Source organism: Lycium ferocissimum, chromosome 7, assembly GCF_029784015.1.
Source record: "Lycium ferocissimum isolate CSIRO_LF1 chromosome 7, AGI_CSIRO_Lferr_CH_V1, whole genome shotgun sequence".
Classification (NCBI taxonomy): Eukaryota; Viridiplantae; Streptophyta; class Magnoliopsida; order Solanales; family Solanaceae; genus Lycium; species Lycium ferocissimum.
Window position 1 is genome coordinate 59,271,508 of NC_081348.1, and position 22,345 is coordinate 59,293,852.

Below are 22,345 nucleotides of genomic sequence, written 5' to 3' on the forward strand. Positions count from 1 at the left end.
AGACATATTGCCTCGTGGTATATCAGAAAACAAAAACATGTGAAGTAGTCACTACAAGAAAAAACATATTTGGCAACAAAAAAATTTTTGTTGCCATAGATTGATTATTGTTGCAAAAAGTACTTTTGGCAACAAAAAAAAAAAAAAAAAACTGCATAAACTTTTCCCAAGAAGATCACCATATGTACCAGCATTGCTACAAGTCTCCACAAAATGTGCGACGTGTTGTCTTGGGTTTCCTTTGCCGTCGAATTGTTGCAACTTCGGTGGTTGATATCCAATCGGCATGGGTAGACAGTCGATTCTCTTGGTGTAAGGTTTAGAGTAGTACAATGAGCTTTGTGATGGTCCACCATACTGAGCCCTGATGGTTTTTATTATCATTTCTTCCAGTTGTTGGACAGACAATGTCGCAACTGAATCAACTTGATCTGCACATTGATAGTTGGGCATCTTGATGGCAGATTCAACCTCTTTTTCTTGTGGTGTTGGGATGTGAGTTGACTCGCCAGCACTGTAGAGTTCCAACTTGTTCATTAATTGGGCTATTTGAAGATCTTTGTCCTTCACGGATTTCTTCAATGCCTAAATAATTTGCATCATCGTGACTAGTTGTTCCTCTGCGTTGGTCGTATTGGTCATCATGGCACTTACCACGTTGGCAGTTGAAGAATCCAACAAGTCCTCGAACTCGTAGAAGTTAGAGCATGCTTGAGAAACTTCTCCAGACGACGAAAGTGAGGTTTTGCCCCTAGATCTTGCAATCGCCATCGCCGTTTTGGCTTTGTCTAACGTCTCCAAGGAGATGGAACAATTCAATTCCTCCAAACCACCAGCTTTGAACATGCTACGGGTCATTGGACAAGCAACAACAATAACACCTGTGGATGAAACATCAAAACTTTTCTCAGAGGCCATCACAGTAGTAGATCTGAGAAGTTGCAGATTTGATTTCGGAGATAAAGAGATGAAGGGCAGAGTTGGTCCCACTGGGCGTGCCAAAAATCTGTGGTGGGATAAATTTTGCTAGCAGATAATAAATAACTGCAATCATAAAACAAATATGAGAAAAAATCATTTTATTGATTATTTTGTGAGTACAACTCTAGATGTATCCCTTGATTCTAATCTCCGTGTTGTTTGCATTGATTCGAGGGCCAATGTAGCGTCTTTCTCGAATGAAGGATGAACTTCTGTTGATGTGTTGAATCTTGGAAGAACTTTGAGCAGCACTTTGGATTGTTCTTGAGGGAAGACGTCTCTCGAACTCTCCTTCTTGTTGAAGACCTTTGGAGAAGACTTATGTAGATGTCGTTGCTCTCCTTTTGCCTCTAGTCAAGATGGTGTGCCACTTTCAAGATGTCAAGATGCTATCTCACTTTTTAGATGATCTTCAAAAGGGGATATGTGACCCCTTTATATAGGTGTGAGCTAGGGCTTGGGGGTATTTTGGTCTCCAAGTAATTCTAGCGGACCTTGGGCTGGAAAGTCGTGGGTTGGGCTCGTCTTGTAGAGGCCCAATTTAATGAACTAACACAAATGTAATTTGGATTTCATTCAAGTCATATAGTTCTGACTTAAATAATTAATCCGGCTTTATTAACCAAAATTTGAATTGGTCAACATGTCAATATCTTTGAATTTAATCCAAATTTTGTATGGATTAATTCAATTAAAATTTCGATGTCTACGGATTCATTTTTTGTAACATAACGACTCACATGCGAGTTCCTGATTGCTGATAGAAGACCTAGCTCACATAAAGACTCTGTCATAAAAATTTGTACTAATAATTTGGCTTATCCTATGAAAGAAGAATAGTTATAGCGTAGTGCGTAATCCTTTTTTTTTTTTTTTAATTGAATGTCAATAATAAAATATTAGCTTCTATATAGTCATCAATTAATGATGAGATTAACTAAAACCATCCTATTTTATAAATTATCTTATCCTAATTATTTTTTGTCTCCCCTTCATATTCTTTCACTTACAAAGAGAAAAAAAAAATTCTCTGTTTGATAATTGAAGATCGAAGAAGAAAATTGATATATGTAGGTTAGATCCAACCCGAACCTGATAATCATTTAATGAGAATTTGAAAGAGATGTCCTACCTAAATGTTATCTCCAAATTAAGAGAGTCAAAGGAACACGACGTCCAAGGGTCATTCGCACAAATGCCCTATTCCGGGGTGGTCTTTAATTTATGGACGTCAAATTTGTGGTTTTTAATTTTTGTCTTTCAACACTTTTGACCCGGCATAAGTTTAGATTTCGCTCGACAAAGTTTGCATTTTGTCCGGCATATGTATCATAATATCTCACAAGTTATGTCAGACACGACAAAACTTTCAATACTCAACATAATCTGAAAAATACTATACAATTTATGCCACATAACTTAATTCCTTCAAAATTTGTGTCGAGTGATGCAAAAGTTCAGTTTGTGAAGATAAATGTTACAAAACTTATGCCGAGCAAAGCAGTTCTGAATATTTTTATTAAATGAACAGCAGAGGCAAAAATTAAATACTACATATATGAGGGCCAAAAAAATAAAGATCATTTTTGAAGGACAAACCGTGCAAAAACTTCTGACGTCCAAAGCACCCTGCAAAGCTTTTCTCATTGGGTTACAGAATTTTTATCTGCTGGATTGGGCTGACTTTTGACCCGTTGGGTTACATATTTAGCCAGCCGATAAAAATAATTACATTCGCTAGCCAAATGTACACGAAAATCTACACTATTTTGCATCAAAATTGTATATTTTATGTATATTATATATTAATATACAAAAAAATATACATTTGCTGGCTATTATTTTTGTAGACGGCTATTTGTGTCAATTTCTCTTATCCATGGGTCAGTTTGAGTTCAACCTGTTTTGACATGTGTAATCTTTAGTCTCTGACCTAATTCATTCAAACTTGGACAGATCGGACGGGTTACGCTTAAAGGGGTTAGAATTGCCTCCCCTATTCACACCTCACCTCTCACTCCAATCTTTCCTCTATCCAACAAGATTCCTTGTTATAAGAAGTTTTTAGCACACTCATTCGAGGTGCATTGCACAGTTTCATCATCATGACATAGAATGTGCATATATCCGCGGTTTAAGGTGAGGGTATCAAATTTTCAGTGATTTCTCATTTTCGTTAAATTTCATTTTCAGCAATGACCATAACATGCAATTGTTAAGTCTATACATATAGCGGGAAAGAGAAACCGACTGGAGGACTGAAGTAAGGGAATCCTTTATCCCCTTATTTGTCCTTGCTATGTGAGGAATGTCTTTCTAGAACTAAATCAAATGGAAGTATTCGGGGATATACAAGGTTTAAGTTTAGTCAGATGTTGACCTACAATTAACCATCTGTGTTTTGCTAATGACTCGTTTATTTTTGTGATGCTAATATTCAGTGGCGCATGCAGAATTTTTCATCAACTACCACATTTTAAAATGAGAAATAATAAATAAAACAATGTAACACCATATTAAATATATATATATATATATATAACACACTTTACGTACATTACTATAACTTTTCTTAAAAAAAAAAAAAAAAAAATTCTTGACGATTTTTTTTTTTTTTTTTTTTTTTTTGAAATGTATTCAAGATAACCTCATTAGAAGTAATACTAAATACTTTTTGTTTATATAAGGCACCAAATGATCACTAAACAACTCATTGTTCATTTGATTTCGTAAATTGTTCTTAATCAATTTCATTGGCGAGAAAGAAGGTGAAAGAGAAAAAATATAAAAAAGCACCCCACAAGAACTAATTAGGTAAGCAGCAAGATCCTTCTGTATTCTCTAGATAATTTATTGTCACAAACGCATAAATGTTAGTCTAGACCAATTGGTTCAAATTTTGTCCTCTTCCAATAGGTCAACGGTTCGAACCAGACATGTGTCATTTTTTAGATGTGGAGCAAAATTTTTATAAAACCTAATGATGTTGTGCTGGTTCAAAACCACGTCCTCGTGTAAAAAGTTAAGCGTCTGACCAATTGAGCTATGCAATACTTTGTCTTAGGGGTTTCACTTTACATAATATATCTCTATTTTTGTTTATGCCTTTTAATTAAATATAAATAATTAGTAAAATTTTCCGAGAAGCAGTGTCACGTGACATCCCTCTACCTAAGGTAGGTCCGTCCCTGCAAATGTTCAAAATGCCGCTAAAATTGCCGAAATTTTAAAAATTTATGAAGACAGTTCGGGTCAAAAAGTGAATTTTGATAAATCTGCTATATGTTAGTAAAAGTACTTCTGAACTTGAAAGATGGAATTATTGCGGAGCTAGGACAATTACAAAGAATTAACTTAGGGTTATATTTGGGTTTACTTGCAGTAGTTGGAAATCAAGGAAAAAATGTTGGAGTTTATCAAAGATAGAGTGAAGGCTAAAATAAAAGGTTGGAAAAATATTTTCCTAAATCCTGTAGGAAAAAAAAGTGATACTTAAATATGTCTTATCTGCTATTCTTTCTTATGCTTTATCATGTTTTCAATTTGTATTTTCTCTAATTTCTGGTGCGGTCATGATGAGGATAGCAGAAAAATGCATTTTAAAAAATGGGAGAACTGTTGTTAGAAAAATCTCGGGGGGGGGGGGGGGGAAGGATTTAGAGAGTTAAAATCTTTTAATCAAGCTTTGTTCACTACAAAAAATGCGGGATTTAGCCACGCGCAAAACCGTGGCTAAAGGGTACCAAAACCGTGGCTAAAACTACTTTGCCACTGTAAGTTAGCCACGGTTAAGGCCGTGCCCATACGGGGCGTCGCCAGTGAATTTGCCACGGTTTTACCGTCCGTGGCAACCCTAAGTTAGCCACGGTTTAATATAGCTATAGCCACGATCAAACCGTGGTTAAATTTGACTGCAAGAAAAAGGCATTATATTTTGGAATTTCAGATTACCCATGCTAAAACCGTGGCTAATCTAAGGCGTAGGAAATTTGTTCACATCATATAAATTAGCCACGGTTTAACCGTGGCAAACATGTCGTTATCATATTAATTAGCCACGGTTGAACCGTGGCTAATGTTCATAGTTTTTTTTTTTAAAAAAAATTACAATTATTTTTCTGGTGCCAATACATAACTAATCTGCATTCACTAATACAATGACCATAATATAAAGCTCCAAGTCATTCCCATTCAGCCTTGGAAGCAATAAAACGAAATAGATCATCCAAAATTGCCTATCAGATATTTCATGGCAAACCTTTTGCCTCAAGGACTCAAGTCCAGGCACAAACTGCACAATGGATGCCACATGTTCTTTCTGACTATCAGACATGGAAAAATCTGCAAAAAAAATTGATAACCATCAACCAAAAGCCACAAGAAACATGAACAACATCCTTTAATATTTCCAAGTATTCAAAAGGTAACCCTTAAGAAATGCGTGCGAGAAAAAGAATCATAGGTGAACAAAAGTGATTTTTTTTAAGTACAACATCATGGCCGGGAATTAACCTAAAACTATAAACGGAATTTGTCCGGTGCATGATTATTTATTCCAAGTCAAGTAAAGCGATGCTGATTACTACTAATATTTCTTTCTTATTAAACAAAAATAAGAAGCATAGGCCCAACGCTTATATTAGTCACAGTTCTAGAAAAAGAAAGATTGGGTTTTTCTAAAGCACAAAAGCAACTAAAGAAATCAATACCAAATTCACAACATAAACGATTTTGGGAAATTCGTATCCGTATGGCCACCGTGGCCTCAAATTGCAATATTATGTAATACCTTTCATGAACTCCTTTCGAGCATATTCATGGTAAAAGAACACCACAAATGCGAAGATGACACTACCACTATCGTAATCCAAAGACGAGAAGAGTATAATGTTGTTCATTTATCGTGTCGTTTCTTAGAGATGAATTTTGCTCGTGTAAAATTGTAATTCAATGTTGTACAAAAATCACCCTGGCTGAAGAGAATTGCATAACAACTCCTGTTATACTCACTATCTTCATCATCATTCTCATTTTACCCCGACCAAAGTTCTTGACGAATTATTTCATGATATATCTGTGTTTCTAAATTCTAAATCCTTAGAAAACCATCAAAACATGACATAGAACAACCAATATCAATCCGGAATAGAAGAAGGAAGTCGGAAATTTACACATAACTTACATCCGTGCGTAGTCTTTCAGTAATATGCACAAAAGACCACATAAAAGAACCATTGTCCTTATAATAGCTGAATATGGAACTCACCTTCAAAGTTTGCAAATGGTTTGTCAAGTCCACAACTTGCATCCAAAGTCTTTGTTTGCTACACTTGGTATGAAAAATATATCTATCGCCCATCTTTGATCTCGAGCTAATATTCATAAAGTGTATAGCATTAGATACAATATAAATTTGTGAGAGCATATGATTGTTCTCATAGGAAACAAAAATCAGTTGCTCACTTCTTCAGAATAGTAGCAATCACGGCATCTTTCATAGCTAGCAATGCGGGAGAAGTCTGCAATCAGTTGTTAAGGTCATGACATATTGTAAAAATTTGAAGCCACAATAAAAACATCAAAAAGAGGTAGCTAACCATTTTATGTGTCTTTCTAGTTCTTAATATTAGCAAAATTCTAGTCTTGCAGGTTTAATCCTCACCAAAGAATGCTCAAAATCAAACCCAAAAGTGGGAGCAATTGAAAGTAAACTTTCTATCCAAACTATAAAGATCCGCCAACTCCACCGCACTTAATCATGCTAAATTAACTTTAACTAACTGGTGGAAGTTTAAAGTGCATGTTACACTCGTCTGTGGGAGTAAATGCAAGTATTGGACCTCTCCTAGCTCTAATTGTGTCATCAATATACTGCAAATCCTGAATTTAAATGCAGCTAAATATTCGATCCAGGATCGTGATCAAGGATATATGAGAAAGTCCCAAGCCTTTGGGTTGCAAATACATTGTCAAGAAAAGGTGCTTTTTAACCCAAAAAAGATCAAATTGTTTTCCGGTAAATATAGAGTTAGTGATCGACTAGTATAAGAAGCAATTATAAAGCGATGCTCGCATGCCCATTTAAATGAGAGAAAAAGTACCTCTTCTTTCATGTCAAATTTACGAGAAGCGTACTCTTTAACTAATGAACATATTTTCCTCAAACTTTTGTCGCCAATCGAAAATTTGACACAAGAATTTGTTCACCACATACTCATCGACACCATCACTGAGAATAAACAATGTCCAATGCTTTAGAATCCTTAGATTCAGATAAACTCTATGAACATTATCCTTAGATTCAGATAAACTCTATGAACATTAAGAATTTTTTGGTTTCTTTGTCACCTGTACATAAGACTGCGAATCTTAAAATAGGAAACTCATCGAAAAAAGAGATGACAATAAGCGATTCTACCATCACGTCCAAGACGACCAATATCTGCACAGTAGCATCAATCTTTTGGTTAAAAAAATTAGAAGTCGTATCTCTCGGGAAATTGCAACCGTTATAAGCATAAATATCGACTCGGACATACTCTTCCACGCTTTACGGTAAGTCGTAATGTATTACACGAAACGAAGCACTTGGAAGGCCTTAATATGAATGTCACATGGGACGTCGGACACAATTGCTGCACATCTAAAATCTAAAGAAGATACTGAATCTTTTTAGTCAACATAAACATTTTTAGTGATTGTTTTATGTTAAAGTGCACTTGTAGCCAGAAATTATGACAGATGATGAAAGCTATCAAAAGGAAGTACAGGCAACGAGTAATCTCACACTATAAGCAAAAAATAGTCACTGCTTATAAATCCATATTGAGTTGAACCGAGATCCGAAAACCAACCACATAGCAGAATGAGTATTTAGGGACAAAATGCTGAACATAGTGCTTTTTTATTTCTGCTACAAAACCTCCCTAATTTTGGTGTTGATGCAGATGAAAGGGTAAACATATCATATCTCCCTAATTTGGGTGTTGATGCAGATGAAAGGGTAGGAAAATCAAGATCAGATCTTATAAATCACTTAGCCCATTAGGCATCAAATGATTTACATGAGGGTGCAGGTGAGTGCAAATTATTTACAAGAATAAACCAAAAGGAGGATACAAACCTTTGCCGAGATATTACTGTCGCATAGATATTTGCAAATGAAATCAGTTTCGGACTGTGTACATTGAGGATGGGAACAAAAGGCACAAGAACTACTCTGAGGAAAACCACTGCTTGCACTACAAGCATACAAAATTACTGCATCGCATTATCAGATGAGCATGAGGCACCAACATAAACAATCATATTAAGAAACTTCATAATGATAAATATCAGCTATTCCAAGTTTCCAGTAACCATCAATTATGTGTAACTTTATAGCCCACGGTGCAATCACAAATTCCAATCACAAATTCACTAATTACATTTTTTTTTACTATCTTTTTGGTTTCCGCTCTTTCACAGAAACGAAAACTGGTAATGTCAAGGACTCAAGGCAACTTATCAAGTGTAAATGTGCAACATGATCTTAAAGCAACCAAACGCCGGTAATGAGGGGCCTAAAATTGACATGGATGAGGATTCTATTGCACAAAATTTCCACAAAGAGCGAGGATTAAGAACACAATAAATGTAACTACTAAAACAGAAATTTGAAAACGAACAAGTGTTTGGAACTTACAGGGGTATTAAATGCATCTTAAAAGGTCTTCAATTCCATAACAGGGGTATTAACTAGTCTACCATTCCTTCACCATCTCCATCATCACCATCTCCATCACTACCACTTTCATAATCATCATGAGTTGGTTCATCTTGTTCTTGTTCATAGCGATCATCCCGCACTAATTGTAAGTTTTCGATATTTTCCAAATGTTGCTCACGAAAAGGTATGTCCTCCATTGGTGGCTCCTCTAAATCCACATAATCCACATCTCCCATATCATATATGTCTCTAGGCTTCATATGACAAACAAAACACCAACCTTCATCAATTGGATCATCAACATAGTACACCATTCTAGCATCAGTTGCAAGTATATATGGTTCATCTGTTTCTTTTGTACCGGTGTGTATCAAACGGGAAAAATTTACACTTGTTATCCCAAATTGATCTATCTTGATTCCCTTGTTAAGTGTAGTGTCTACCCAAATACATTTGAATAACACAACCTTTAACTTACCGTAATAATTTAACTCTATGATGTCAACCAATTTACCATAGTACATATCATCACTTGATTGTTCAATAGATTCTCTGCCACTTGAAAATCTCTTAGTAACCGCAGACATAACAACACCACTATTTTGTGTTCTCAACCCTTGCTCCTTCCTCACAGTACGAAACTTAAATCCATGAACGTTATACTCCTTGAATCTCCTCACAACATTATTTGGCCCATTTGCAAGCCATTCAATTTCAGGTGTAATATCCGCACCATCCTTTCTTGCAACCTATTATTTTTAAATGTATTAGGACAATTATATATACTTTATGAGATCTTCAGTTTAAAAGAGAATGAAAAAATTGCAATCTTACATATCGCTTAAGCCACTCGTGAAAATGTTTGTGCACATATTCCTCCACAACTTTTGCATAGTTTTTTTTGCTACGATGCATCCTAGTGACCTCAATTCTAAACTTCCTGAATAAGAAAATACATTAGAATAAGAAAATACATTAGAATAAGAAAACGAACAATATAAAAGATCATGTAACCTACTCTCGAAATGGATCAACTATTTCACAATTGGTTAGCACATATCGGTGAGCTTGTATGATTTCCAAGGGAGGTATGGGTAGAGTTTTAATAGCACCAACAGGTTTGCCTGATGCAGGAAACAAGTTTGACAAGATAGTTGATTCACTACTAGCATTGATCTCGTTGTCATCATCATTACGCCTTGGTCGATTAAACCTTGTTTCAATATCACCCTCCAAATATCTAGAACAAAAAGTGAGACATTCCTCCATAATGTACCCTTCAGCTATACAACCTTCCGGTGCGGAATTGTTACGAACATAAGATTGCAAGTGGCCGAGTTCCCTAACAATATATTAAAACTAATTGTAAGATTAGAAAAAAATTTAAAAATACATCAATTTACACAGCAAAGATATACCTTTCAACAGGGTACATATAATGACCTTGTCTTTGGACCAGCAAGAATTGCTTCCTCTCCAAAATGAATTACCAGATGAACCATAATAGTGAAAAAGGATGGAGGGAATATCATTTCCATATTGGAATGATTCAACCAAATTCGTTGTTGGAGCTTCTCTATATACTTCACATCTAAAACCTTGCTTGATACTTCTCTAAAGTAGTTACATAACTCAATCAACACTGAAGTAACTTCTTTAGGAAGAGATTTTCGAAAAGCAATTGGTAAAAGATGCTCCATTAGAATGTGGGAATCATGGCTCTTTAAATTAGAGATCTTGCGTTTCGTAAGATCAACACATCTAGAAATGTTTGATGCATAATTATCTGGAAAAACCACATTTTTTAAAACTTTTAGGAAGTTATCTTTCTGCTCTTTCTTCATGTTAAAGCATGATGGAGGAAACTTAGAAGAATTAGGATATGGATGAAGCTTTTCTCTAATTCCCATCGCTTGCAAGTCTTTACGAGCTTGCAAATTGTCTTTTGATCTTTTTTTGTCACCAAGTATGGTGAACAATACATTGTCACAAACATTCTTCTCTACGTGCATCAGGTCAAGGCAATGACGAATAAGATTGTTCTTCCAATAAGGTAAATTCCAAAAGATACTCTTTTTCTTCCATTGTTCTGGCCCAACCTCATTTGTAGCATCATCACGAGGCCTCTTCCGGCTCTCTTCAATTTGCCTTAACATGGTTGAACCTGATGGTGGGATAGGGGCAGGTCTATGCTCCTCAAAACCATTAAATGACTGCTTATTGTACCTATACTTGTGATCATGTGGCAAATACCGACGATGTCCCATAAAGCAATTTTTTCTACCAAACTTTAGCCTCATAGATTCTGTATCAAAATTACATGATGGACAAGCAAGTGATGTATGTGTATTCCACCCAGACAAGTTGTCAAGACCTGGAAAATCACTTATGGTCCACATCAATGCAGCACGCAACTGAAACATTTCCTTAGTTGAGGAATCATAAGCACGTACACCACCCCACAACTGTTTTAACTCAGCGATTAAAGGTTGCAAGTAAACATCAATGCTATTTCCAGGCATTTTAGGACCAGGAATTATCATCGACATGACAAGAGAAGTTTGCTTCATAAAACACCATGGAGGATAGTTATAAATATACAACATCACAGGCCAAATGCTAAAATTGGAACTTAAATTTCCAAATGGATTGAAACCATCTGTAGCTAAAGCAAGTCGCACATTACGAGTCTCTGAAGCAAAGTCGGGATAGAAAGAATCAAAATGTTTCCACGCTTTGCCATCTCTAGGATGTCGTAATAATCCATCTGGGTTAGCCTTTGTAGCATGCCATTTCAAAAGTTCTGCAGTTTTCGAGCACATGTATAGCCTTCTCAGCCTAGGTATAAGTGGGAAGTATCGCAATACTTTCGCTGCCTTTGGTTTCTTTTTCTGTTGGTCATCAATCACAACATTTGCACCAACATCATTTTCATTTGATACATACCTGGATGTATTGCACTTCTTGCATTTATCTCTCTTCTTATCCTCGGATGATCCCCAATATAACATGCAATGGTTCGGACATGCATCGATCTTATCATAGCTCAAACCTAACCTCTTAATCATCTTTTTTGACTCATAAAATGATGATGGTAGTTTCGCATGAGGAAAAGCATCCTTTAAAAGGTCAAGAATCATTGAAAATGTTTTATCAGTTGCACCACATAAGACCTTAATATGATAAAGATGAACAATAAATGACAATTTACTATATTTTGCACAACCATCATAAAGTTCTTGATTCCCGTCCTCTAACAACTCCTTAATTTTGTCTCTCTCTTCTTGACTTTTATCTTCAGCAACCCTAGGAAGGTCATTATTTGGTAAATTTGATGAACCAGAATCTTGAAAGTCGTTATTATCAAAGACGTTTCCAAAAGCATCATTCAACATATCATTCATCGGATATTGTCTGACCGACTCATCTTGTACTCGGGATAATGATTCTACATTAGATTGAATATGCTTTTCCCCATGCATGTACCAACATGTGTACTTTTCTGGAAACCCATGTTGAAGGAGATGCCTAAACACATCAGCTCTATTGCACATAACATTAAATCCACATATAGTGCAAGGACATAAGATTTTTCCATTTATGGATGCATTCGAAAAGGCGAAGTCCAAAAATTGGACTACACCATCCAAGAATTCATCTGATCTAATTGACTTCGCAATCCAACTCTTGTCGATCATGTTGGAATAAAGCTGTTTCAGATTTGAACAAACAATATACTTGAGAAATAGGGCTAAGTTCTTAATAAACTAAAGGAAGAAAATTACATCGATAAGATACTAACCAGTTGAGAAGAAGCAGATTAAGAATAAGTTAGCTGGCCTTTACTTGTTTTTTTTCGTTTTTTCTTCCCCAATCAGTTAGCTGGTTTTCCAACACCTACCAAATTAATGTGTACCCTTATAGCAAATTTGCAGATCAAGAAAACAAATGCAAGGGCAATACAGGAAGCCAGACATGAATACTCTAGCTACAAAGCAGAGCCCTATAAATCAGTATATGTAAGTAAATATGTCTATGCACTTACATATCAAAGTAGAATGAAGTTTCATCTTTTCCATGTACGAACAAAATTAAGCTTAACCCAAGATCATGAAAGGAAATGCACAAGCTACAGCTATTCTCATCCAATCAGACATAGCTTAGATCTCGTTCAATCTTCTTCCTACTCCTGTTACCAAAGAAAAACTGAATCAATGGATAAGACAAGTTAACAGTACAAATCCTCTCTTGCCAATAATCCTCACCTATAATTTTAAGCCAAAATAAGAGACAAATAAAGAAGTGCAAAATAGAAATCATATGGTACCTTGATGGGCTAAGAAATCAATAGCTATCTAGTTGCTTTGATGCTAAAAACGATTCTGTAAAGAAGAATTAGGGATTTTCACTTACATTTAGATGCATTCTAGGATGAAGCCTTCCCCAACTTAAGGATTGAAAAAAAAAAAAAAGGAACTTTAGCCTAAAGCTCATACAAGTTCAAATTTTTAATCTTCAAAGCTATAAGAATTGAACTGAACACATTTCAAAATTTCAGGACCCAAAAGAAAAGGAGAAATCACTGACCTATTTAACACAAAATTTTAGATAACCCATTTAACACAAAATTTCTTCATTCATGACTCTTATGAACAATAAGATAATAAAACATCAAATTTCTTCATGCACAGGGAATTTTTTGTTCCAAAATTGTTCCTTTCCCTAAATACTTCCAAGATTTTGCACAAACAAACCCTAAAAGGAACCCATTGAAGATTGAACAAAAAAATTGACTTAAAAACCTTGAGTAGCAGAAATTTGTTACCTGAAAGAAGTGATTCTACCATTTTTTTGCTACTATTCGAAGCAGTCGAATTTTTGGAATTGGGGTGAAGTAGTGGATTTTTGGAATTGGGGTGAAGGAGTGAACTTTTGGACAGATTTTGTGGAAAGAGGAAAACTAAAAACCAAAATAGGAAAATAAATGGGGGGAAAGGAAGAAAATAAAGGGAGGGAGTGAAATTGTTTTACCCGCCTCATTTTCCCACGAAATTGTAGCCACGGTTGCTACATTGTAGGTAAGGTTATATTTTTTTGTTAGTTTTACCACGGTTTTTGAAACCGTGGCTAAAAAACTGTGGCTAAAGGCTGTGTTTTTGGTAGTGGTTGGCAAAACTTGCTTGGCGAATTTTGACTCAAAAAGATTCTCTACTTTTTAAATTCTCAAAATTAAAGTAAATATTTTCAACATACTTCTCACCTCAAAGCTATGTGTTTTTCTGCTAGCTCATGGATATGGAAGCGTATTATTTGGGGTAGATATCTTTTAAAAAAAGGTATTAAATGGAGGGTTTGATCGGGTGATAGTATTAAAGTCTAGACGGATCCTTTAAATCCCAATTCATGTGGGTCCAGACCTAGCCATGGTCATGCCCAAATGGATATATATAGGATTACAAAAGTGAATGATTTTATAGACCACAATACCCACACTTCGAAGATGCAAGATTTACAGAATTGATTTTTTACGGACAATATTCATGTAGTTTCTTTTCCTGTTTCTACCATTGGGTCGTCAGATAGGATTATTTGGCATTATATTAAATTTAACACTTATGATGTAAAATCGGGATACCATTTAGCTAGAGAAATTGTTAGATGTCGAGAAGTTAGTAGTGATAGACTTCAATCGAGTAATCAATCTTTTTCAAAAAAGTTCTGGGATTTTTTATGGTCTATGAATATATATAAAAAAAAATATATATAAGAAGGTAATTCGAAAATGTATTATGAATGTGCTACTTGTTAATCATGTTGTTTCTAAAAGAGTAAGACATACTTGTGATGTGTGTAGGGTTTGTGGTATTGAAAATGAAACTATTGATCATATGCTTTTTAGATGCCCTGAAGCACAATTGGTTTGGAGAATCTGTCCTATTCATTGACCTAAATATAGAGAGTACTATGGATTTTTGTGATGGCAGAATGATATTTTTTGTTAATGCTAATTAATATCCTGATTCTAGTGATCTTGCTAAGTAAGTGTTTCTATCATGTGGCAAAATTGGAAGGCTAGAAACTCAATGAGCTTTAATGGAGATACTTGTGAACCCAGTAATGATATTGTAAACAAGGCACCTCTAGGCACCTCTTTTATTTCCATGAATGCGAAAACAATTTGCTTACTACCTTTTCTCCTACGCTTGTATATGATTATACTAATGATAAAAATATTATTGTGGCACAAGATGGTATTGTTATGTTTGCAGATGCTAGCTTACAAAAGGATAAAAGGATGGCAACCATTGGAGTGACGGTTATGGATAGCTATGGTCATTTGCTTGAAGCCGTTGGTACCCCAATTCAATTTGTTGGGAAGACCATCACCAATGAAACACTAGCAATTCGTGAAGCATTGAAAAACTCTAAGGAAAATTGATGGTAAAAAACGCAAATCTTGTCTGATGCAAAAACTGTGGTGGATATAATATGGAGAAGAAGTGTAGTTTCATGGGAGACGGAGACTACTTATGAAGATATCTAGAAGCTTATGAGTTTATTTGTAGATGTACATGTTGTATATATTCCTAGATCTTGGAATATGCTACACACAATTTAGCCAAGCTTTTTGTTTCATTGTTATGTAAGGCTATTTGGGTTTCTGTTTTCCCTAGTTGGATTGTAATTGATGCCGCTACCTCTTTTAACTCTTTAAGACCGTTTATGCATTAATATAGTAAGATCGTTTATTGTAAAAAAAAAAAAAAAAGGTCTATACATATTACATTTGTCGATTCAAGAAGTACACACATTACATTTTTTTCACCTCTCCTTTTAGCTAACGTCTCCTTTTAAAAGAGGGAATTACGCATGATTTATTTTCATCCATTTGTTTATCAATATTTTGGTCTAATTGTTTGCTTATTTAATACAGACTCAGTTTAAACTTCTTTTTTTCTAATTTTTGAGTTTGTCTTACGAGTAATTTGTATTTTTTTTTGTTAATTTTTTGCATTTATTTTTCCTTTAAGAGAAGAACAAATATGTAAATATACGAGACAAAAGATGGCTGTTGTTTCCAGAGGCGGATCCAGGATTTAAACTCTATGAGTTCAATTTTGTGATTCTTAGCATTAAACTCATTATATTTTTAAAGTTATGGGTTCATATCTACTATTTATAACAATTTTACTAATTTTTTACACATAAATTTATGCTCGGTGTCGGAAGTTAGGGGTTCAATTGAACCCCATCTAACATGCTAGATACGCCTCTGGTTGTTTCAATGATAATTAAATAAAATCAATAAAAATGTTTATACATCAACTTGATCAATTGATCAAGCTAGTGTCTCATCTATCTTACATTCCCTATACTTGATAGCAGCCTTGTAGGATCCAGCCTTATGAATTATGTCACAACATTCACATCTGTCAATCTGGAAAAAAAAAAAGAGTAAAAGGAAAATTAATAACTATATTGAGATCACATTAGAATCTTTTTTTTTTTAAGTTTTCATACAACAAATTCATGTTGTTATTCACCTTTTTCCTCTTTCTATTTCATTCTGGGGAGAGGGATGGGGAAAATATTTATTCAAATTTTCTTGGTTTTGCTCAGTATATCCTATAGGTTTTACTCAGATAATATGTGATGTATATTTAAGTAAAATCCATCTTCAGGACTAATAAGAAAAACCTACAAATGAAACAATCAGCAAATAATAAACTGTAGCAACCTGACCCTATGTTTTGAGTAATTTCATTCTAAGCTATGTTTTGAATTATGTTTGGTATGATTTGGGTTCAGTCCCGAGTGATTCGGATATGCTCCAGGTCAGTTTTTGAACTAAAATCAGGTACAACGATGTTGGTAGAGGCTCACGAATGTAGGAAGGGATCAGTGATCATTTAAGTTGGTTGACCTCTGGCCCTCGCAATTGCAGTTGTAGATGGGATTATTTTGTGATTGCGGTTAGGGGGACACGAATGCAAAAATAGTTGGCCTGACTCATTTTGCACAATAACAATAAGGTCTTTGTGGTGGCGGAAGACCACAAAATTTGAGAATCTTCAAAGCTTTTCAGAGCTTAGACCCGTCAGTCTCAGAAATGTGACTCAGAAGATCATTACTAAGTTTCTCAACAACAGGCTCTCTAATCTTTAAACTAAGATAATTTCCCCTAACAGAAGTGGTTTCATCGAAGGTAGGGCAACTGGGGAGAACATTCTCCTTGCTCAAGAAATAGTTAGCGTTATCAGACAAGACAGAAGAACTCAGGTAATAATGTTGTTATTAAGCTGGCTATGAACAAGGCCTATGACAGACTCTTATGGATATTTCTTTGTGGAGTTACGAGGAAAATGGACTTCTCTAAACAATGGATATATACAATCTAAAACCTTGTGTCCAACATTTGGTACTCCATTGATATTAATGAAAAGGACTAACTTTTTCAAATCTAATAGAGGACTAAAACAAAGGGACTCACTTTCTCCTTCTTTATTTATAATAGCAACTGAAGCAATTTCTAGAGCTCTGAACAATTTGAAAGAAAAAACTTGAATTTATGCTTCAACATAAGCAAAAGGGGCCCAGATTAATCACCTTTTTCATACAAATGACTTGATCAGTTTTTCATCAAGAAAGACAAATCTTTAAGACTTATCAGACAGGTTGTTGATGATTATGAAAAGAGTTCTGGAAAAGAAGTCGATAGTAAGAAGAGTTGCTATCTAGTGAGCCAAACATGTCCACACGGGAGATTTTGTATAATCAACAGGTTTCTGAGATTTAAGAGAGAATTTTTGCCATTTGAATTCCTACGATGTTATGGTTATACAATAAGGAAGCAAGTGCAATATTTTTCAGGAATTATTATCAAGATCATACATAAGATTACAAAATAGCAAGGATATTTTTTATCTGCAGGGGGCAAGGTTATTCTCATTAAACATGTGCTCTCAGCAATGCCTATAAACCTTTTGTCTATTTGTCATCCTCCCAAGACAGTCCTCAAACTCCGGGGAAGCGCTTTTCTAGTTTATTCTGAGGACAAGAAGGAGACACTGTCGGTTTTTTAAAAGATGGTGCAGCTAAAACGGTTGAAAGTATTGATTGAAAATGTCTCTCTATATCTTTATTAGGCATTGAGAGCTAATTTAAATTTAAATAAAGACTCCTCCTACAACTAAACAACTTATTATCTAGTAAATCTGCAGTAACAGAAGCAAATATTCAACAGACACAAAAAAACACAACTGGGCAACTTGGAACAAGCTCGGTTATCCTACAGAGGAAAGGAGAAGTGGGTTTTAGGAACCTGAGAGACATTGCCAAATTCTTTGCTCCAAAATTATGGTCACTTCTTAAAACTAACAATTCTTTATGGACTTCTTTCCTTTCAGCTAAATACTGCTGAAGTGTCCATCCAGTTGCTAGAAAAGGTAACGCTAATCAATCAGGTCCCTGGAGAACTCTTATGGAGATCAAGAAATCGGTAAATCCACGTATGTTTTGGCGAATTCAGGGAGGTAACTCTTCTTCTTTTTTTTTTTGGGATGATTGGACAGGCTTCGGTCCTCGATCTATCTAATCTATGTAGTTGTACTTTCTATAAAGTAAAAGTTTATGGTTTTATTACTCATAACTCATGGATGTACTTGAAGTTGTCTCAAGTTATTCCAGGTCATTTAGTACCTCAACTTGAGATGATCAATATTGGTGACACCACCAAAGAAAATCATGCAGTTTGGACTGGTAAATAAGTACTTACGGCATAGTTCCAATCCCTTTCAAGATTTCTTTTTTCCGCTGGAAGCTTTTAATAAATAAAATATCTACTGATGATAATGTTAAGAGGATGGGAAACCCCTTCCCTTCCAGATGTGTTTGTTATGTGACTCCAGGAAATGAAGATGTGAACCATGTATTCTGGGAAAGTAGACTATGTAAGCTAATTTGGAAGCACTTCAAAGACCAATTGGGAATCAGAGAATGTGGTGGAAATATTAGACAGGAACTACTTTGCTGGTGGTTCTCTGAGACACAATATCCTATTCATAAACTTCTTCTCCAGGCAATGCGTATGGTGATCAGTTGGAAGATTTAGAAAGCCAGGAGTAAATGAAATATGAACAAACTATAGTATCCATACGTATGATAACTGATCAAATCTGCCAAGAAGCCACCTTTATCACCCATAAACATTTTAAACAGATCAACCTAGCGATTATTAAGAAGGCCAGACCACAGATAAGAATAACCAAAGTCACAGAGAACCTTACTTCAGGAGGTAAATTTAAGTTAAACACTGATGGTTGTTCAAAAGGGAATCCCGAGACCAACGGAGGGAGATGCATAGTTAGAGGACACATAGGAGATATGGGCGCTGCTTTTGATATTCCCTTTAGTAATAAAAAAAACAATGTAGTTCAGGAAAAGGCCTTAGGCTTTAGTATCCAATGGTGCAAGGAACACAATCTCAAAAATATTATAGTGGAGATGAACTCATTATGGGTGGTCAAATGGATTAACAAGAAGATGGATCCTCCATGGAATCTGACATCAATCATATAGGAGATATTGAATATGATCATATTTTTCGATGAATTCCACATAACTCATTGCTTCAAGGAAGCAAATAAAATAGCTGAAGCCAGAGGACAATTATGATTGGACAAGCTCCAAGTATGAAACGTTAGAATGAGACAATATAAAGAGTTGTTTTGCATATGATCCTGATATCTATGAGCACAGTGAGGGTAATTATATTATTTGCCTTATAATAGGGAGGACTTCTCTGTATCAACCTATAGCATTCTTACTGTATATCACACACCACATCTTTAAGCATTTGCATCTAAAATATAATGAATTGGGCAAGTCCAATTCACATCTCTCTTTTTAGGAGGTTAGGTTCTATGTCCCCCCTACTTTATGTTTTTACATTTTGGCTCTTAATTTACATGGTTGGGATCTATGCCAAACCCACCGCCACTATAAGGCGGCTTAGTTAAAAAATAAAAAATCTAGAGAATTATTTCGTAGTATATTTCTATGTGATTGCAAATTTGCAGTCGTGTGTTGAATGTAATCGAATTTAACTTATATGAACTGCAATTGTAAAGAGTTTTTACGCTTCCAATGTAGTTTAACCTGTTCATCTATTATAGCAGCTAATATTTCTTATCTCAAAGTTATTAATCCCATTTTCTATTGATGATATATGTGATTATCTTTTTAGGTCACCTAATGAGAAAAACACAATTCAATAGTCAGTATACAAAAGTTAAATTCATATAAACTTTATGAGAGATTAAGTAAAAAGGCATTACCTGGATACGTTTTGTTGCTGGTGAGTAAACATGAATTTCAGTTACGTACTCTGCAGGATAATTTCCAGCATACAAACAAGCTCCTATCCCTCGAGGCCATGCTCTAGTATATATTGTACGAATTTTGTTTCTTGGAGTTTTCACAGTGGAATTGAAGAAATACATATGAGGGGCTTCACAAGGATCCCAAGTAAAATTTCTAGTATCAAACATATAATGTGGTGGAAACGGAATTTCACCCCATTGTTTGAATGTTTCAATAGGATTTTGTATCAAACTTCTAGGCATAATGTTCTCGTAAATATGAGCTGAGTATCCCCAAGATATTGAAAATGTCCAATTGTTGGATCTTTTATAGCATATGGTTTGTTGTAACATACGAGATTGATCATATTTTGCAGCATTTAGAAGGTGATATCCAGATTGTGCACGATCCATAAAGGGAAAAAGTGGCTCAACCTTGTCAAAATGGTGAAGGGACATTAATAAAGATTTTGGATGGGATGATAGAAATCCTGAGAGATCACCTCGTAGATCAATCTGCAAGTTATATCCAAGTATATATGTTAGTAATAAAGAAAGAAAATTAATAGATGTAAATAATTGATAAAACATTTCTTGCCCAATGCTCAATCTATGCTAGTAATGAAAAGCTGCACATAGTTTTATGGGTAGTTTTTGTTTCTCTGACCTTTTGAGGGGCAGAGACACCTTCAGTCAGCTGGTTCGACACCAATTTTTATATCTATAAGATAATAATTTTCAAAAAAAATTATGCATAAACACAACAGGGTTACACTGCCTGAATATGAATGCGAAGTACATGTTAATCTGGAATACAAAGAAAATCTTAAGAATCCCATTACACAGACTCACATTCGTGTATAGTGCAAATTGTGACAATATATCAGTACTGTTTTTGAAAAACCAGGCTTATGCTACTGATAAAGCTCGATATTACCATAAGGAGAGCCGTGATGTCCCTTCATATGGTCGTCATTTTCAGTATGGGGCTGAATGTGAATGAGGGTTTCCAAGAATAAAGGAAAATATCTAGATCGAAAATTTATAACATTCAGAAAAGTATAGATCTAATTTTATCCATTGATGTGACAAATATTTAATTTTTAATATTTTGTTCGAGGTTCGAGAGGAAGGAGAGAAAAATTACCTGATGAATACCCTCAAGAGGAGTAAGATTAACACCAATATCAGCAATGCAAGTCATTGTAGTTTTATCAGCAGATCTGAAGTGAGCATATCTCTTTAAACAAGACATCATATCATTTGCCAATGCTTTAGCCAAAGGATAACTCAACATGATTCCAGCTCCACCGAAAGCTTGATGAAATGAGAAAAAATAATTCGCCAAAATATGTTCCGAGTGTCCTCCAAAGTAATAGTATCTTGTATGATCATATTGCGCAAGAATATCAACCATATTATCCACGAAAAATATCGAATCATCGTCCCCCATTATTACCCATCTTACCCCTTCATGTGCCTCTCTAACAACCTCCATAATCCCATGAACCATTCTTAAAACTCTTGGATCGACATGATTGGTCTCGTTAACGAGTTTTGGAACATCATCGGATATTCTATAAGGTGGTGAATTTAAGGACCATGGGAGAAGATCACCTTGAGGAGGAAAATCTAGTAAAAGATTTCCTTTCGTAACATTTGGTCTCCACCATGATTCAATATATGGTTTTCTATGATGCCATGCTTCTTCAGACCCCAAAAGTCCAAAAACAAGGTGACTAATCTTAGTGGCACTGATACTGATTTGTGTAACATTTGATGATACATTTGATTGAGAATTATTAGGATGAGAGGTTGTTAATTTTGAGGAAGAGAAAAGATTAGAAGATGGACATTCATTGAGAAAGATAATGGTGGCCACGTATAGGACTAAACCACAAATTAACACTGTTTTGCAAATGCTAATCACAATAGATGTTTCAAGTGTAGACATGTTAGAGAGAATGTGTAAGAGAAATACATAATGAAAACAAGTTAACCAATGCTCATTCGATTTTTATACTCCATAATGAGTTATTCTCTCTTTTCAAGATTTTAAGCAAAGGGTAGACCAAACGTCCCACCCCCCAAAAAAAAAATGCCATCACAAAGACTCTTTTCATACGGAAATTAACAACGATCAATCTTACCATTTAAAATTGTGATAGAATGGTAAATAATTCTTCACCCTTAATCACATATTTTGGACTCGATTGAACCCTGGAAACGGATCGTCTTTTGGGGAGTTACATTGAATATCTAATACATTACATTCATTTAACTAATTCAATACATG

At 35.0% G+C, this 22,345-nt stretch overlaps 2 protein-coding genes across 9 annotated transcripts; both read right to left on the reverse strand.

Moving 5' to 3' along the window:
- Positions 1–5,082: 5,082 nt before the first annotated feature.
- On the reverse strand, positions 5,083–13,774 carry LOC132065775 (uncharacterized). 8 transcript variants are annotated; one of them, XR_009416783.1, is made up of 8 exons: positions 13,515–13,743; positions 12,735–12,878; positions 12,492–12,586; positions 9,708–10,031; positions 9,524–9,629; positions 8,666–9,438; positions 6,248–6,500; positions 5,083–5,322 (listed from the first exon to the last, which is right to left on the reverse strand). XR_009416783.1 is itself a non-coding variant. In XM_059459307.1 (5 exons), exons 1-5 carry the CDS (start codon positions 10,122–10,124, stop codon positions 8,939–8,941), a joined length of 723 nt encoding a protein of 240 aa, XP_059315290.1. In that variant the 5' UTR covers positions 10,125–10,262; the 3' UTR covers positions 8,796–8,938. The 8 variants fall into 8 exon arrangements, 3 of the variants coding, with proteins under 3 accessions (XP_059315290.1, XP_059315288.1, XP_059315289.1); XR_009416784.1 differs by lacking the exons at positions 12,492–12,586; positions 12,735–12,878; positions 13,515–13,743 and adding an exon at positions 10,108–10,262 and having other exon boundaries at positions 9,168–9,438; XR_009416782.1 differs by lacking the exons at positions 12,492–12,586; positions 12,735–12,878; positions 13,515–13,743 and adding an exon at positions 10,108–10,262.
- A 2,198-nt stretch (positions 13,775–15,972) lies between these two features.
- LOC132063026 (uncharacterized) lies at positions 15,973–22,141 on the reverse strand. Its single transcript, XM_059455472.1, has 3 exons — positions 21,197–22,141; positions 20,026–20,565; positions 15,973–16,127 (listed from the first exon to the last, which is right to left on the reverse strand). The coding sequence occupies exons 1-3, from the start codon at positions 22,001–22,003 to the stop codon at positions 16,029–16,031; spliced, it is 1,446 nt and encodes a 481-aa protein (XP_059311455.1). The 5' UTR covers positions 22,004–22,141; the 3' UTR covers positions 15,973–16,028.
- Positions 22,142–22,345: the final 204 nt, after the last annotated feature.

Coding starts and splice junctions, on each gene's coding strand:
- LOC132063026 (XM_059455472.1), bottom strand. CDS start 22,003: ATGTCTACACTTGAAACATCTATTGTGATTAGCATTTGCAAAACAGTG. Junction 20,566..21,196: donor CTCTTGAGGGTATTCATCAG/GTAATTTTTCTC, acceptor TATAACTTGCAG/ATTGATCTACGAGGTGATCT. Junction 16,128..20,025: donor CAGCAACAAAACGTATCCAG/GTAATGCCTTTT, acceptor TTTTTTTTCCAG/ATTGACAGATGTGAATGTTG.
- LOC132065775 (XM_059459305.1), bottom strand. CDS start 12,387: ATGATCGACAAGAGTTGGATTGCGAAGTCAATTAGATCAGATGAATTC.